Source organism: Nicotiana tomentosiformis, chromosome 6 (assembly GCF_000390325.3).
Source record: "Nicotiana tomentosiformis chromosome 6, ASM39032v3, whole genome shotgun sequence".
Taxonomy (NCBI): domain Eukaryota; kingdom Viridiplantae; phylum Streptophyta; class Magnoliopsida; order Solanales; family Solanaceae; genus Nicotiana; species Nicotiana tomentosiformis.
The window spans coordinates 48,232,506-48,251,551 of record NC_090817.1 but is presented as its reverse complement, the minus strand read 5'-3'; the positions used below and the strand labels follow the sequence as shown (position 1 = coordinate 48,251,551).

Genomic DNA, 19,046 nt, shown 5'->3' with positions numbered 1-19,046 from the left:
TGAATAATATTAATGGTGTTCTTGTTGCCCTCCTGTGTATATCACTGGTTGATTAGTGTTGCCATCATTGTTATTTGTTTTCTATTATTTTTGTATACTATATTGCACAGGTTATTAGACTAGTGAATGTCTTGACTGTACCTCGTCACTACTCCACTGAGGTTAGTCTTGATACTTACTGGGTACCGACTGTGGTGTACTCATACTACACTTCTGTACATTTTTGTGCAGAGCCAGGTATTGGAGATATCGGACTCGTACAAAGTTAGAGTGTGATCGCAAGGATTCAAGGTAGAGCTGCTTGGTCGTCGCAGTCCCTTGGAGTCTTTCCATTTTATGGTACTGTTAATTATTAATCAAACATTATTAAGTATTCGATCCTTGAGATCATTTCATGTATTCAGTTAGAGTTCGTGACTCAGTATTACCAGTCTTGGGAGGTCGTTTGTAATTATTTCTGCTGTTGGGTTCGATTATCTATTTAAAAAAAAATATTGGCTTGAATTATAATTATAACCGGCTTACTTAGCCTTAGAGACTAAGTGCTATCACGACGCCTGTGGTGGGATTTTGGGTCGTGACACTTGGCTTATCCATAATGCCAATTATATATGGTAACTTTATTTCTTTAATATATATATATATATATATAGAGAGAGAGAGAGAGAGAGAGAGAGAGGAGAGAGAGAGAGAGAGAGAGAGAGAGAGAGAGAGAGAGAGAGAGATAGATAAAGTTTTTAAAACCTTATATTTAGATCGTACTTTTTAGAACACTCGTGTATAAAAACATTGTTATCTAGACAACTCTAAAGAATTGTCATTACCCAAAGCCCACCAAGTTATGATGAAATGAAACCTAAATCCACTAGGTAAGCCCACTAACATAATCATTATCCAAACCGAAGATCATCAATAAATACAGAAGTAAGAGTACAAGTTTAAGTACATCTATCCCAAGATCCGGTAGTACAAGTCATGAGCAACTAAGATTTAATATTTTACAATGTTGGCAAGAAGAAATACATTATTTATTTGAAAAAACATAAGCAGAGTTACAATTCTAAGCTGTCATGAACAGATAAAGGCTGGAATGCTAAAGTCTTCAATGTTTATCCTCGGACTGTGCAGTCGCATATCTCAAAAATTTACGCGCAAGGTGTAAAAGTGTAGTATGAGTACAAATGACCCCATATACTCAATAAGTATCTTGTCTAATCTCAGTAAAGTAATGTCGAAGTTTTTAAGTCCAAAGATACCCCTTGATATCATCTATGCAGTTCATAAGCAAGAGATATAACTAGAGGAAAGACGAGTAATAGTGAAAGAATCAAATAAAAGAAATAACGATCACAATTCTCAAACATAACAGCCAAACCTTTCTCAATAATTAAGTTCGTGAGGAAGGTACGATGTCCATAAAAAAAGAGAGCCATATCCACAAATCTACATAATAAAAGGAATCTCTACAAGATATCAAATCAAATAGTATGGCAACACCCTCCGTGCGTTTATCTCATCCTTATCAAATACGGAGACACCCTTCATGCAATAAATTAAATAACATCAAGAAGCACGGAAATACCCTTCCAACATAAATCACTCATCATCACTACACAAAAATACCCTTCGTGCAATACCAATTCTTCCTTACTAATGTCACACCCCGACCTTGGGGAACACGACCGACGCTCGACCGAGACATCCCAGTCAAGCAAGCCTACTTGCTGCCTTCTACCCAACCTTACTCATGAACAATTTAAAAATCAGTAACAAGAAATAGACATAAGAAGAGTAAAGTGTACCACATCATTTTCCATTACTTATAAAAGCTTCATTTACAATTTCCAAAATATTACAAGTTCATAGTTACGAGGGAAAAACATGTATGACAATTGCAACATTGCTAGTTCATTACCCCAAATCGAACACCACCTACAACATGTCTACGGAGCCTCTAAGTGTAATAGAAGAGTAACATGAAAGTGTTGGTGACAAGGCCCCGGTTATAACTCAAAGCACAATGTACAATATCAAGTGACATAAGGCCCCGAAATAGAGTAGGGCTCACCAAAATAGGCTGAGTAGAGGGTAACTGCTAACGAGGGTCAAAGCTGCCTGCTGATGAATCATCTTTATCCATAAAAGATGCAGTGCCCCGGACAAAAGGGACGTTAGTACATATGGAATAGTACTAGTATGTAAATCTAAATACCCTCTCATGGAATAGAGTACCAACATAAAAGGAGGTAAACATGGAATCAATAAAGAACTCAAGTGATAGGAAATGCTAAGTTAAAACATAATCAATTCCAATTAAGTATTAACAATTTTGGTTGGGAGATCATTAGCCACCGATCATCTCACCATGCATGAGGCATGGAGTCTGATCATAGCTCGATTGGCTAAGCCATCTCTTCATGAATGAATATGGATCGACATGTGATGCGGATCAAATACCATAATAAGAAGGAGGAACCACCCGATCGGCTAGGTCGTCTCCCTACATATGCCGTGTGAGTCGACATCAACTTTTGCTAGCAATCACCTCATCCCAATTAAAGGGAATAATCTCAATACAATATTCCACGGGAATTCATCCCTCACTTAACTCCTACACTGGCACGTGTAGTTTCAGGTGTGGGCCTTTACAACCCACCCTTCCTCAGCTCGCTAATGACACTCCCAAAAATATTTTTGTATACACAGGGAATAGAAATATAAATGTTTTCATTTCATAGCCTTTCATACTATATATAGCTTCATTAGCACTCTTAACCATTTACAACATCTTCATTTCGTTGGCTCTCTTGGCCATACATAATGTTCGTCATTCATGGCACGATGGCCGCATTTCATATTTCACACTTTCACGACTTTACATCCAATGATCATTATCATAAACACCAATATATAGAAATTCCAAAAATCATAGCTTTAAGTTCATTAGTAATGAGTGATTTAAACACATTGAATTTCTTTTAAAGAGTTGAGCATAATGATTGGCAATTGAAACACAAGTTAGAATCTTAAGCGATTAATACATCATTTATTCTCGGAACACTTTTCCCAAAGGGGAGCGTGATGTCTTTAGCTTTAACTCATGAGTATGTAAGAACTCAAACACGTTGGAAATATTTACAAAGGAGAGCATGGTGATTTACAATTGAAACATGGATTCAAATCCTATGCAATAGTTACAACGACAATATTTGGAATTTATGAGGAACTCATGGATTCTGATTCTATAAAGGGGGTTTAGCCCACATACCTCAATTAGGATTTCTATTAGAGTTACTACAACATCCCACACTCCTTGCAACCTCAATCTATAGAAACATAACTAAATTTAACCATAATTAGGAAGGTGTTCTTAGATTTAGCCCTTTCTGACATTTCATCAAACACCTAATATGCTAAATCGACTACAAGGCCCCATAATAGAAATTTCTCTACCCCCACCATGAATTTTCAAGCAGCCAGGCAATATACAATATCCCTACAACACCCATCAACCATCATTGGTCACATGCATGCCCAACTATTTGCTTCAAACCCACCAAAATCACATTTCCTAGCTTCACATACTCCCAAATTCGAGATTGAGCGCTTTTGGCTTCTGATCACCATCCCACAATCCCCACCATGATAACATCCTACTTAAACCTATTATTAAAATTTTCACAAAAGCTAGGGATGAAGTCTTAACTTGTAAGTGGAAGGTCTTGTGAGTTTCCCTCTTGAATTCCCAAGGTTTGAGCAAGAATTGGAGAGTTGAATTGTTAGAGCTTCTACCTCTCTTTCTAAATTGTTATCTTCAGTCTAAAACATCAAGTTATAACTTATAAAATGACCCCCTAAGGCCTTATATCAAAATAGAGTTGGATTAGAAAATTTCCAAAAATAACCCCCGATGTCATTTATGTGATGCAATTCCGTGGTAGCAGAACAGATATGTGGCCAGCAGAACGGACACAAAATGGTATGTCAATTATGCGATGCATTTGTGCGGTAGCAAAATGGATCTGCGGCCAGCAGAATGGCCATAAAATGGTCTTCCAATTTTGAGTTGCTTCTGAATCATTTCGTGGTCAGCGAAACAGATCCGCTATAGCATAATGGACCATAGAATCGTCATTTTCTACAAATTCTTCTACCAACTCCACGATGTATTGCACAATCCAAATATCCGTGTTGTGGCACATTAGCTTACCCTGGCACCATAAAAACTTAAATTCTTGGCAAACTTTTATGGGGCCTTACATCCTCCGCCACTTAAGATCATTTATCCTCGAATGAGGAATAGAGCCCGCCTGAAACACCCGACATGACTTAACTCTTCATTCACACACCTCATATTCCAAATTTGGCTAACTCCCCAGATTTCCAAAAATTTCGCCAGAGTTTTCCCTGTATTTGGGCCTATCCACATGTCAGAGAGCCCCGGAAACCAATCCTATCAACATATCCCCAACCCCAAGAAACATCACAACATATAAATGACACAAATATCAGCATTACAAGTGTTACACCAAAAAGTGGTATCTCAACATAAGCTATACATATTTAAATCATAACACATAGGAAGTACATCTCTCCTTTTCCTTCTAAAGACAACAATTTGGTTATACAAACAAGTGAAAATATTATCTTTTCCTAACATCCTCGGCCTCCGAGGTGACCTCCTCGACTCATAGACTTCGCCATAGTACTTTGGCTGAGGCAATCTCTTTATTTCCTCAACTTCCAAACTTGTTTAACATGGATGACAATTAGGTACCTCTCATAAGACAATTCTTCATTAACTTCAATAGCCTCCACCGGGATGATGAGCGAAGGATTTCCAACTACCTTCTTCAACATAGACACATGAAACACCGGGTGTACTAAGGACATCTCTTGAGGTAGCTCGAGCCTATACGCCACTTGACCAACCTTCCTCAGAATTCCATAAGGTCCGATATACCTTGTATGCAATTTACTTTTCTTAACAAATTACATAACGTCTTCATAGTGATAATCTTGATAAGCACTCATCCACTTTCTTCAAACTCCAAATCTCTACGTCGAACATCGAATTAAACTTTTGGCGACCTTCAACCTCTTCCTCTTCCTTATTCTATGATGTGTTTGAATGAATATGATAATAGAATTTCCTGCCCAGTATATTTGATCATGGAGTGATACTTTTTACATGTTTGAACCTTCAACCCCCGATAGATTAATACAAATTGGAACAACGAGGCTTGAGATTGAGCTGAAATTGTTCAAGAATCCATCAATGTGTTAAGTAGCAATGCTTCTAGGAGTTATATCCTAATACGTAACAAGGTAGTGCTGGCATAGTTAACCATGGCGATAAAATCGTTGATTCAACCAAAAGAGACCTAGAATCAACTAGTACATATGGATAACATGAAAACCATGTATATGATCTCAAGATGTAAAAGAAGTGAGTCATTTTAGACATGTGATGTATCAGAAGCATGACTGGGAGGATAAGTACAATGGCAACCTTCGGGGACGAGGAGTCATGAAAGAGTTAGTGATTAGTTCTTTATGCCACATGTTCCTTGTTTGGCAAAGATAAGTCTAAGGTGCGATAGCCAAGTACGTGACATGATATGCCTTCTTGAGTTTAGGGAAAATCAATTAAACTCAAGGTGAGAGGATTCTTGCACCTTGGGTGTGATAGAGGTTTCAAAAATATACGAAGTCGCATTACGCTCTAACGGTAATTAACATAAGGAACCTAGGCCCTAAGCCCACGAGATTGAAAAAGAGGTTGGGCACTTGTGAGGTTATTACTCTGGCAACTTAACCCTTCCCTATAGTTGATCCCATACGAGAGGACTAGAGGTGAGATAGACTCGTCCCTCAAGTTGAGACGTCCAAAACATATGTCAAAATATAACTACCCGATCGGCCATTTTGTGTAATTGCACCTCGTTTCCCCTTTTCATGCTTCACACATGTGTGTTTATGGTGTTATGACTTGCGGGGTTGATTAGTTTTATTTCGGGAAGCTTTTAGGTTGATTTGGACCCTTGACTTAGAAGGTTGAATTAGAAATATTGACCAAACTTTGACTTTTGTGAAAATGACCCCAGAGCTATATTTTTATGGCTCCGATAGCTCCATATCGTGATTTCAGACTTGGGTATATGCCCGAAATTAATTTTGGAAGTCCGTAGGTTAATTTATATTGATTTGCCAAAATTTGGCAATTTGTAGTTGAAAAGCTTGACCGTAGGTTGACTTTTAGCTATAGAGATTAGAATTTGATTTTGGGACTTGGAATAGGTCTGTTATGGTATTTATAACTTGTCTACAAAATTTGGCATCGTTTGGAGTTGATTTGATAGGATTAGGACATTTAGTTGTAAATCTAGAAGTTCTTGAAAATTTCTTTGAAATTCATGCGTTTTAGAGTTCAATTCGTAGTTAGATGTTGATTTTGTGTTTTGATCATGCAAGTGAGTTTGTATGATATTTTTAGACTTGTGTGGATGTTTGGTTTGGAGCCCTGAGGGGTCGGATGAGTTTCGGACATGTTTCAGAGTGGTTTAGACTGGAAATGGCAAAATTTGGTGTTTGGTGCTCTGGTGTCGCAAATGCGAACACCAGGGTCGCATTTGCGAAGGTGATAGAAGAGGGGAAATTATCACAAATGCGACTTCCCCTACACATTTGTGAAGGCATCAGAAATTGGACAGTATTCGCAATTGCGAGCAATTGTTCGCTTTTGTGATATTTCCAGTTTCATAATTGCGAAGCCTTTCTCGCAAATGCGGTGATGCATAAGGATGTCAGGGTTTGTAAATGAGAGCCCTTTTCTACAATGCGAACCCTGTGTCGCAAATACGACATCTGCAGCTGGTTAAAGGGCTGGGAGGCGGGATTTTTGAACTCATTCTCTCATTTGTGAACCCTAGACTCGGTAGGAGGCGATTTGGAGAGGGGATGTTTACCTACAAACCTTGGGTAAGTGATTCTAATCTATTGCTAACCATATTCCATCAACATATCTTAGATTTTAACATCAAAATCATGCGAATCAAAGTGAAAAATTGTGAAACTTTGTCAAGTTTTTGAAATATAAGAAATTGAGTTTTGAAAGTCGATTTGGACTCGGATTTTGAAACTAATCACATATATGAACTCGTGGGGTCATGGGTAGATGGTGTAAGGCCCCGTGAAATTTTTAATTAAAACCTAGGGTTTTGTGATGTCTGGGTGGACTTATGCGTTGATGACAACGGCTCAGACCTTTTTGGTTGAACAGTGCGTTGGGGAGTTGAAGGAATCGTGTTGCAGACTATGGCATTTCTGTGGTGCACTATTCGACCGCAAAATCACTCTGCGGACTATAGATTGGCCGCAGAGTGAAGCAAAAACTTTGAGGACCATTATGCGGCTGCAGAACCATTTTGCGGGCTGCAGATCCCATCGCAGAATCAACATGAAAAATTTCAGAAATAGGTTCTGCGATCCATTATGCGATCGTAGAATTGGTCTGCGGATCGCAAATCGGTCGCAGAATGAGGCAGAATTGCTCAGTTTCGAAGGGCAATTATGTAGCCCATTTTGCGGACCGCAGAAGCATTATGCGATCGCATATGCGACCGCAGGTCAGCGTCGGGGCTTCAATTTTTCTAATTTTTGACCCGGCCCTATTTCGATATATTGAAGTAGAGGGACTCTTTTGAAGAAAAAATCTGATATTTTAGAGAGAAGTGAGAGTGTTCTAGAGAGAGGGGGAACCCTAGGCTAGTTATTCATCAATCCTTGCTCAAGACTTGGAGAATTCACAAGGAACACTCACAAGGTCTTCATCCAAGAGGTAAGGTTCAAACCCTAGTCTTCAATTTCGAGTTTGGGTATAAGATGGGTAATTTGGGAGTATGATTTTGGGTATGGGAGTTGTAATTTATGCATGCATGTAGCTATGATGATGGTGGGGAGGAAATTTAATTAGTATGAGTAAACTCTTGGTGTTTAATTAGTTGTGGAGTGAAGGAAATCTTGTGGAAGAACTTTGTAATCAAATTCGCACACCTAGTGTTTGATAAAATGCACCAATGAGCTGATACCATAAATATCTTCCTAATTTGTGTTCAATTTTGCTATGTCACTAAATAGATCGAAGTTGCTAGGATTTTTGGAACTGTGTAGTGAATTAAGGGAAGCTCAAAGCAAGGTATGAAGGCTAAATTCTTTTTTCTGGTAATGGAATTCCCGTGTTATTACAAAACTCCATCGTGTAAAGTTCGGACATGGAATGCTATTGATGTGGAGTATTCAAACTAGTAGAATTGATGCCCGATTGGCATAACGTGTTAGAACCCTCGTGTGGTAATGATTCTTTATTTTTGACTTAATCATGTTATACCCCTTTGGGAAGAAGACCTTGTATGAAATCAATGTAATTAAACACTTATTTCTCATATGATGAAACTTTAAGAATTTACACTTGCTAAGGCCAAAGGTGCCAAACAATTGATTAAAAGGGAACTCTTTTGTGCATATTATTATCATTTTGGGAACTCGAGCTGGGGCATTGTGGTTACACCTCCACCCGCATACGTTGGGGTGAGGTGGCGGGGCCGCTTTGTATAGAGCTGTGGTATTGTGATTACACCTCCACCCACATACGTTGGGGGGAGGCAGCGTGACCACTTTATGTATAGTTGTGGTATTGTGAATACACCTCCACCCCATACATTGGGGTGAGGCGGTGGGGCCGCTTTGTGTAGGGTTTCTGGCATTGTGATTGCACCTCCACCCGCATATATTGGGTGAGGTGGCAAGGCCACTCTGTGTAAAGGTAGTTGTAGAGGATTCCCGACTTGAAATTTATAAGTGTTATTGGAAGTTCTTTATAAATATTTTTTGACTTTTATGGCTACATAAGCCTTATTATTGTTACCATGATTCATCATATTCATGTTATATTTCCAAGTCCTTTAATATGTGTTTTATTTTTCATACTAGTACTATTCGACATGTATTAACGTCCCTTTTGCCTGGGGCGCTGCATCTTTAATGGATGCAGGTGGTTCCACAACGGGAGGCATTGACCAGTGATAGCGGTACACTTTTTCCCAGCTGACTTGGTGAGTCCCACTTCATTCCGGGGTTGTGCATCTTTTGTTCTGTGTGTATTATATTTTGAGGTATAGCTGGAGCCTTGTTGCCGGCACCATCATTGTACTCTTTTATATCTATCAGAGGATCCGTAGACATAGTGTGGGTTGTGTATTAGTATGGGAAAGTTAAACTAAAGATGTCATAATTATATCTCATGCTTCCACTGTAAAACTATGGTTGTGAAATGTATTGTTTCAGAGACTTATAAATGAAGTAACTAATGGTGATGGAACTAGTGTTGTTCATGAACCCTCGTGGTATTAATTAATAAAGTTTATATTCTCTTTATTTATGGGTGAGTTGGATAGAAGGAAATCCAGTAGGCTTACTCGGCCGGGTTATCTCGGTTAAGCGTCGATCGCGCTCCCCGAGGTCGGGCATGACAAACTTGGTATCATAGCCTAAGGTTTTAAAGTGTCCTAGGATGTTTCAGAGCCGTGTCTACTAGAATCCTCCTTATCAGTGTGTTGTCGACCACATCTATAATTAGGAGGCTACTTGGGCATTTAAGAATAACACCCTTCTTTGATGTTCTAGATTGTGCGATAAAGCTGATTGTAAGAATGTTCCTCCTTTAACTCGTGCGTTGCTCTAATTTTCAATACTTGGCACCTAAGAAGAAGGAAAGAACTGGCCAGAGAGCCAATGTCACCCCAAGAGTGGCGGTTGATCCTATACTTGGTGATGCGGGTAAGCACACTAAAGGTGAGGATAATTCCCCAACTACTACCCTGCCTAATTCTACTACTCCTACTCAGATTGCACCAGTTCCTACGCCCACTGAGGGTTCATCGATTCCTGTAACTGATATTCCAGTTCCACCTCTAACTCTATCTTCTAGTCCCGCTATTTATGATAGGGATTTTAGGGGAGCCATACAGATGTTGGCTTAGATAGTGGCCTCCCAAGCCCAAAGATCAAATGTTGCACCTACTTCTTCTAGTCAGCCAGGGGATTCCGCTAGTTCCAGGGTGAACAAGTTTCTCCAGTTGGATACTCGTGTTCACAGGTACTGATCCTGAGGAGGACCCCCGGGACTTTATTGATGAGATGCACAAGACTCTCCGAGTTATGCGTGATACTGAGATGGAGGGAATGGAGTTGGCCTCCTACCGCCTGAAAGGGGTGGCCTATTCTTGGTTTGAGATGTGGGAGGAGTCTCGTAAGGAGAGGAGCCCTCTGGTGAGGTGGAGTGAGTTCACTGATAACTTTATGGATAATTTCTTGCCTGCCGAGACTAAGGCGGCCCGTGCTACTGAGTTTGAGAACCTGAAGCAGGGTAGCATGAATGTGTGGGAGTACTATATGGAATTTGCGCTCCTATCCAAGTATGTTATCCGCATGTTGCCAACTATGGAGGCTAGGGTGCGTCGGTTTGTGCAGGGCCTTAGCCCCTTGGTTATTAATGAGGCCGCTATGACTGCCTTGAATTTTGATATGAATTATGGTAAGATGGTGGCATTTTCTCAAGCTACAGAGGATCGTAAACTGAAAAATAGAAGGGAGCGTGAGGGTAGTAACAAGGCCCGGACTGCAGGCAACTTGGGTGGTTCTTCTGGTGGTGGTAGGTCGGCATTTAGGGGATGGTCATCAGGGCCATCTCAATCATTTGCTCAGTCTTCGATAAGTTCACAGTCATTCAGGCCCAGTCAGGGCAACAGGGGACCCCACCAGTAGGGTCGGCCTGGAGGAAGATTCCAGTAGCAGCGGAGGCTCACATGCCCTAAGTGTGGGAGGATGCACTTTGGAGACTGCTTCGCGGACCTACCTATATGCTATGGGTGCGGTGTGAGGGGTCACATTCAGAGGGATTGCCACTCGTCCCGCCGGATCGTGGGCAGAGGTGCTGTGCAGCCAGCTAGTTCTGCAGCTACTACATCTACAACACCTCCTCCAGCTCGAGGCACCCCAACACCCGCAGGGCATGGTGCAGCTAGGGGTGGTGCATAGAGTTCGGGAGGACCCAACATATTTTATGCTATGCGGAGGCGTCAGGATTCAGAGGCTTATCCAGATGTTGTCACAGGTATATTGACTGTCCAATCTTATGATGTGTATGCTCTTATTGATCCCGGTTCCACTTTGTCATATGTCACTCCCTATGTTGCTATGGAATTTGGGATAGAACAGGAACAACTCCATGAGCCATTCTCTGTATCTACTCTGGTTGGCGAGTCTATTGTGGCCGTACGGATTTATAGGGATTGTGTTGTCACGGTGCGTGGTCGGGACACCATGGCCGATCTCCGTGAATTGAGGATGATTGATTTTGATGTAATAATGGGAATGTATTGGCTTTATTCATGTTTCGCTAAGCTTGATTGTCAAACCAGAACCGTTAGGTTTGAATTTCTGAATGAGTCAGTGATTGAATAGAAGGGGGAGGATCTGGTGCTTAAGGGTAGGTTTATTTCTTACCTTAAGGCCATGAAGATGATTAACAAGGGGTGTATCTACCATTTGGTCTGGGTTACGAACACCGATGCTGAGGCACCTACACTTGAGTTCGTGCCTGTTGTGAATGAATTTCCGGAGGTCTTTCTGGATGAGCTCCCTGGGATCCCACCAGACAGGGAGATTGATTTCGGGATTGATGTGATGCCGGGCATGCAGCCTATATCTATTCCACCATACAAAATGGCACCAACAGAATTGAAAGAGATAAAGGAACAATTGAAAGATTTGTTAGAGAAGGGTTTCATTCGGCCGAGTGTGTCGCCTTAGGGCGCACCAGTTCTATTTGTAAGAAAGAAGGATGGGTCGCTAAGGATGTGTATTGACTATCGGCAGTTCAACAAGGTTACAATAAAAAATAAGTACCCACTGCCAAGGATAGATGATTTGTTTGACCAATTGCAGTGTGCCAAGTATTTCTCCAAGATTGATTTAAGATCCGGGTATCACCAATTGAAGATTAGGGAGAAGGATATTCCGAGAACAACTTTCAAGACCTGGTATGGGCACTTTGAATTTCTGGTAATGTCTTTTGGGCTAACAAATGCCCCGACAGCTTTCATGGATCTTATGAATCGAGTCTTCAAGCCTTTTCTTGACTCTTTTGTGATAGTGTTCATTGACGATATTTTGGTATATTCACAAGGTCGAGAGGACCATGCCGATCATCTCAGGACGGTTCTACAGACTCTATATCAACACAAGTTGTATGCAAAGTTTTCGAAATATGAATTTTGGCTTGAATCTGTTACATTCTTGGGTCATGTTGTCTCTAGAGAAGGAATTAAGGTCGATCCTTAGAAGATTTCAGCGGTGAGGTATTGGCCTAGACCTACTACCCCAATAGAGATTCGCAATTTCTTAGGCTTAGCTGGGTAATATAGAAAGTTTGTGGAGGGATTATCTACCCCTACCTCTCCGTTGACTAAATTGACGCAGAAGGAGGTTAAGTTCCAATGGTCAGATGCTTATGAAAGGAGCTTTCAGGAGTTGAAATTGAGGTTGACTATGGCACCAGTGTTGACCCTACCAGAGGGTACAGATGGGTTTGTGGTATACTGTGATGCTTCAAGAATCGGACTTGGGTATGTATTAATGAAACATGGCAAGGTGATAGCCTATGCTTCTAAGAAACTCAAGAATCATGAAAAGAACTATCCAACACATGATTTAGAGCTTGCGGCGGTGGTGTTTGCATTGAACAACCCACAGGTTATCTCGGATGAGCGCTCGTTGCGCTCCCCGAGGTCGGGGCGTTACAGACGACATCTATTATTGGACCCGGGTTTTGATTGGGCAAGCCTAGGTTGACATTTTGTTGACTTTTTGGGAATAGTTTAAAGATCTTAGTTTTATCTATTGCAATTGAATTCCCTAGAATTGTTTGATGATATTAAGTGGATTTTTATTATATTTGATCCGTGTGGAGGCGGATTTTAAGGAAAAGCTATTTACGAGTGTTGAATTGGCCTAGTTGAGGTAAGTGTCTTGCCTAACTTCGTGTGGGGGAACTACCCCTTAGGATTGGTATTGTTTGATTCAATTATGCTAAGTGAAATCCGTGTACGTAAGGTGACGAGTGGGTACACAGGTTATACGTGGTATTTGACCGGTTTAGGCTACTTAGACTATTTCCATGCTTTAATTGATTGCCATATCATGTTCTAATTCTCTTAGTCAATCTATTCTTACTTGTGTTAGTCTATCCTTACATGCCTTAAATGATTTCGTTAACACTTGTTCTACCTCCTAATTGATAATTTGCACTCATGCTTTAGTTGAACTTGTTGCCTCTTTTATTGTCACATGCTATCTCTTCATTGTTGGTTATAGTTGTTTGAGGTCATTATACATGTTATCTCTCTAGTTGTTGATTATCATTAATTGAAGTTATTGTTCATGTGATCTCTTTCATTGTTGACTCCCATTATTTGAAGTTATTGCTGCACATTATCTCTTCCATTGTGAGTTATTCTTATTTAACATCGTGGTTTTGCATTGTCTCTCATTGTTGAGTTATTGGCGTTGAAGTGGTGAAAGTCGTTATCACGCTGGAGGCAAAATTGTTATTGTTGAAACATCTTCCTTTTGAGCATTTTACTTTCATTGTTGTTGTTGATATTCTTATACCCGTTGTGGTGGAGCTGTGGGCTATTATTGTGGAAACATTGATATTGTGGATTTTTGGCAAATTATGATATATGGGCACATGTGGTGCGAGTTGTTATTGTAATGTGATATTGACGCGCATGCAGCAGTATAAGGCTTGGGGTTGATGTGAATGCGATGGTATAAGGTGGAACTTATGTGCGTGTTTCTTGTAGGGGAACTACGTGAAGCCACGTGGCGTCACAAGTTGGGTTAAAGTGCATGTAACTATTTCGGAAACCTGTTTTCAAAATCTATTTCAATTGTAAGGCTCTCGCGGCGGTATAAGGAAAGATTGTGATTGCAATTGAGAATATGAATAAGAGGCGGTACCTCGGTTGTTATTCTTGATTATAAGAGGTGGTATCTCGGTTGTGATTTCATTATACACGAGACGGTACCTCGTTGTGATTCTTGCTGTTTATTTTATGTTGCAAAGAGTTATGGTGGGAATATTTCTTGTTGTTTCATTCTTTATTGTTCTAGCAGTTGTTGTTCGTATACGATCGATGTAGTTCTCTTTAGTTGCTTCTTTTGTGCTATTTCCATGTTTAAATTCCAGTATTAGTTCATGTTACTATCTTATTTCGTATCAGTTATTTCTCCACTTTCCATTTTATATCCGTATTATATTTTCATACTGCTTATTTATATCCTAGTAGGTGTCTTGACCTGGCCTCGTTACTACTCTATTGAGGTTAGGCTTGATACTTACTAGGTACTGTTGTGGTGTACTCATACTATGCTTTTGCATATTTTTGTGCAGATCCAGGTATGTCTGCCCGTGCCGGACGCTAATGTTGATTGATTTGCTGCTTGGGAGACTTCAAGGTATACCTGCTTCACATCTGCAGGCCTCAGAGTCACCTTCCATTTTTATTCTATTTACTGTTGTAGTTCTTTCAGACAATGATGTAGTAGTTATCCTAGTTTTACTCTATAGAACTTATGATTCAGTTCCACCAGTTTTGGGGAGCGTATTGTTGAGATTATGTTTTGTATCGGAAGGTTATATTAGTTATTTAGCTTTCTTTAGTATTTTGATAATTGTTTTCTGCCAAGTTATTATTATTTGTTAGGCTTACCTAGTCGTAGAGACTAGGTGCCATCATGATATCCTACGGAGGGAAATTGGAGTCGTGACAAGTTGGTATCATAGCTCTAGGTTCATAGGTGTTACGAGTCATAAGCAAGTTTAGTAGAGTCTTGCAGATCGGTACAAAGACGTCTGTACTTATCTTCGAGAGGCTACATAACTGCTAGGAAACTTCACTTCTTTGATTCTTTATTGTGCGAATTGGTTGGCTCAAAAACTGAATCTTTGACTTTCTATTCTCTCACAGATGGTGAGGACACGCATTGCTGGATCCGACGATCAGACACCCACGCCCCCTGCTAGAGCCGCAAGAGGTCGGGGCTGGGGCAGAGGCCGAGGAGGGGCACGTGGTGCAGCCAGAGCACCTGCCTGAGCTGCGACAGAGGAGCAACAAGTAGCTCTAGCTGGAGGACATGCACCCGAGGAGCCTGTTGCCCCCAACACTTTAGGAGACCCTCACACAGTTCTTGAGCATGCTCGGTAACTTAGCTCAGGCGGGGTTGATTCCACTTGCACCAGCCACATCTCAGCCTGGGGGAGGAGCACTCACTCCCACGGCCCATACTCAAGAGCAGCGGGTCCAGGTCGATCAGGTGCCAAAGATTATACCGGTACAGTCTATTGCTCCGGTTCAGCCTGTGGTTAGGGCAACAACATCTGAGGAGGAGCAGCTTAGGCTCAAGAGGTTCAAGAAGTACCACCCCTACTTTCAGTGGTTTGGTTTTAGAGGATGCACATAATTTTCTTGAGGAGTGCCACCGTATTCTCCACACTATGGGTATCTGGGAGATGAGCGGGGTTGCTTTCACTACTTTCGAGCTGTCCGGAGAGGCATACCAGTGGTGGCGAGTATATGAGGAGGATAGCCCAGCCGAGGCAGCTTCATTTACATGGGCTCGATTTTTAGAGTTATTCTTGAGAGAGTTTGTCCCTCAGACCCTTTGGGATGCATGGCGTGCGGAGTTTGAGCAGCTGCGCCAAGGTACCATGACAGTGTCAGAGTATGTTATCTAATTCAGTGATTTGTCTGGACATGCACCTACCTTGGTTTCCTAAGTCAAAGAGCGAGTCCGTCGATTTTTTGAGGTGCTCAACTATGGTATTAGATTCAGCATGGCTAGAGAGTTAGAGATGGATACTCCATATCAGTAGGTGGTTTAGACTGCATGGAGGTTGGAGGGTATGCGCGGCCATGAGAGAGATCATAGGGAGGCCAGGAGGCCTCGAGGTATGGCAGGATTTAGTGGTGATCACACTGTAGCTATATCCCGTCATGGTAGAGACTATATGAGTCGTCCAATAAATTTAGCACTCCCAGCTTCTAGTGGTGCTCCGGGTATTCCGAGGTCTAAGGTTGCACACTTTGCTCAGCCACTTTCTAGTGCACCTCCTGCACCGGGCGCCTTCAGCGGTTAGTCCAGACGACCAGGCTCGAGCCAGTCCCAGCAGCCACGCCCACAAAGAGCTTTCTTTGAGAGTCATGATACCTGCCACATGGTTAGAGACTGCCCCAGACTAAGGAGGGGTGCACATCCCCAGGCTACTCAGGCTCCACAAATTCAGTCAGGTCCACATACTTCCCAGGCCATGGTTGCTTCCCCAATTGCCGCTCCACCCTCACAGCCAGCTAGAGGTGGGGGATGGGCGGGTAGAGGTCACTCTAGAGGGAAGGCCAGGCCAGATTCTATGCTTTTTCGGGTAGGACCAATGCAACTGTCTCAGACTTAGTCATTAGAGGTATGGTTCCAGTTTTCCATAGAGATGCATCATTCTTATTTGATCCGGGATTCACTTATTCATATGTGTCATCTTACTTTGCTTCGTATTTGGATATATCTTGTGATTCTTTGAGTTCTCCTATTTATGTGTCCACACTTGTGGGAGATTCTATTATTGTGGACCGTGTGTATCGATCATGTTTAGTTGTTATTGGTGGTTTTGAGACCAGAGTTAATCTACTATTACTTAGTATGGTAGACTTTGATTTTATCTTGGGTATATACTGGTTGTTGCCCTATCATGCTATTCTAGATTGTCACGCCAAGACTGTGACGCTGACTATGCTAGGCTTACCACAGTTAGAGTGGAGGGGTGCATTGGATTATGTTCCTAGTAGGGTTGTATCATTTCTAAAGGCTTAGCGGATGGTTGAGAAGGTTGTGATGCTTATCTAGCCTTTGTGAGAGATATCAGTGCTGATACTCCTATCGTTGAGTCAGTTTTGGTAGTAAGAGACTTTCCAAATGTATTTTTAGAGGATCTTCCAGGCATGCTGCTCGATAGGGATATCAATTTTAGTATTGACTTGTTGCCAGGCACTCAACCCATTTCTATTCCACCATATCATATGGACCCAATGGAACTGAAAGAGTTAAAGGAGCAATTGCAAGAGTTGCTTGATAAGGGTTTCATTCGGCCTAGTGTGTCACCGTGGGGTGCTCCGGTCTTGTTTGTGAAGAAGAAGGATGGTTCTATGGACATGTGTATTGATTATCGGTAGTTGAACAAGGTTACAATAAAGAATAAGTATCCATTTCCATGCATTGATGACTTGTTTGATCAGCTTCAGGGTGCTAGAGTGTTCTCAAAGATTGATTTATGGTCAGGTTATCACCAACTAAAGATTCGGGATCCGGATATTCCGAAGACTGCCATTAGGACTCTGTATGGTCACTACGAGTTCCTCGTGATGTCATTTGGGCTGACCAATACCCCATCAATATTTACGCATCTAATGAATAATGTATTATATCCTTATCTTGATTCATTCATCATTTTGTTTATTGATGACATCTTGGTGTACTCCCGCAGTCGGGAAGATTATGAGCAGCACTTGAGGATCGTGCTCCAGACCTAGAGAGAGAATAAGTTGTATGCAAAATTTTCAAAGTGTGAATTCTGGCATGATTCAGTGGTGTTTTTGAGTCATGTGGTATTGAGTGAAGGGATCAAGGTAGATCCGAAGAAGATTGAAGCAATGTAGAGTTGGCCTAGACCGTCTTCAGCCACTGAGATCTAGAGTTTCCTTGGTTTGGCCGGGTATTATCATCGTTTCATAGAGGGTTTCTTAATTATTGCTGCACCTATGACCATGTTGACCCAGAAGGGTGCCCTGTTCAGATGGTCCGAGAAGTGTGAGGTGAGCTTTCAAAAGATGAAGATTGCTTTGACTACATCCCCAGTATTGGTGTTGCCTATAGGATCGGGGTCCTATACTGTGTATTGTGATGCGTCACATGTTGGCCTTGGCGTGATGTTGATGCAAGATGGTAGGGTGATTTCCTACACATCTAGACAGCTAAAGACCCATGAGAAGAATTATCCAGTCCAAGACTTGGAGTTGGCAGCCATTGTTCGCGCATTGAAGATTTGGCGACATTATTTCTACGGTGTCCCTTGTGAGGTCTTTACCAACCATCAGAGTCTACAATATTTGTTCAAATAGAAAGAACTTAACTTGTGGCAGCAGAGGTGGTTAGAGTTGCTTAAAGACTATGCTATATTATATATCATCCCAGGAAGGCCAATGTGGTGACCGATGCCTTGAGTCAAAAGGCGGAGAGTTTGGGTTGTTTAACATATCTACCGGCAGCGGAGAGGCCATTAGCATTGGAGGTTCAGGCCTTAGCCAACCAGTTTGTTAGATTGGATATTTCTGAGCGTAGTCGAGTTCTTGCCTGCGTGGTTTCTAGATCTTCTCTATATGATTGTATTAGAGAGCATCAGAATGACGGCCACTATTTGTTTGTCCTCAAGGATACGATTCAGCACAATGATTCCAAGGAGGTTACTATCAGAGATGCCGGTGTATTGCGGATGCAGGGCCGATTATGTGTGCTCAATGTGTATGGTTTGCGTGAGTTGATTCTTCAGGAGGCCCAAAGTTTGCGGTAATCATTCATCCGGGTGCCACCAAGATATATCAGGACTTGAGTCAGCACTATTGGTGGAGGATGATGAAGAAGGACATAGTGGAGTATGTAGCTCGATGCCTAAATTGTCAGTAGGTGAAGTATAAGGATCAATAACTGGGTGGTTTGCCTCTGCGGCTTGAGATTCCCGAGTGGAAATGGGAGCGTGTCACCATGAACTTCGTTGTTAGGCTCCCACAGACTCAAAAGAAATTTGACGCGGTATGTGTGATTGTGGACAGGTTGACCAAGTCGGCTCATTTCATTCCGGTAGTGACTACCTATTCTTC

General features: G+C 41.6%; 3 protein-coding genes across 3 annotated transcripts in view; 2 read left to right on the top strand and 1 right to left on the bottom strand.

Moving 5' to 3' along the window:
- LOC104104446 (uncharacterized) overlaps window positions 1-18,728 on the bottom strand; it is a 49,900-nt gene extending 31,172 nt beyond the window's left edge. The window contains exon 1 of the mRNA XM_070177328.1: window positions 18,724-18,728. The gene's annotated coding sequence lies outside the window, so the exon portion shown is untranslated. The remainder of the gene's footprint in view (window positions 1-18,723) is intronic.
- Window positions 10,234-10,824, top strand: LOC138893950 (uncharacterized). Its single transcript, XM_070178621.1, has one exon. The coding sequence runs from the start codon at window positions 10,234-10,236 to the stop codon at window positions 10,822-10,824; it is 591 nt and encodes a 196-aa protein (XP_070034722.1).
- Window positions 11,128-11,523, top strand: LOC138893949 (uncharacterized). Its single transcript, XM_070178620.1, has one exon. The coding sequence runs from the start codon at window positions 11,128-11,130 to the stop codon at window positions 11,521-11,523; it is 396 nt and encodes a 131-aa protein (XP_070034721.1).
- Window positions 18,729-19,046: the final 318 nt, after the last annotated feature.

What these genes read in the sequence shown, in the direction of transcription:
- LOC138893950 (XM_070178621.1), top strand. Translation starts at nt 10,234, where the DNA reads ATGGAGGGAATGGAGTTGGCCTCCTACCGCCTGAAAGGGGTGGCCTAT.
- LOC138893949 (XM_070178620.1), top strand. Translation starts at nt 11,128, where the DNA reads ATGCGGAGGCGTCAGGATTCAGAGGCTTATCCAGATGTTGTCACAGGT.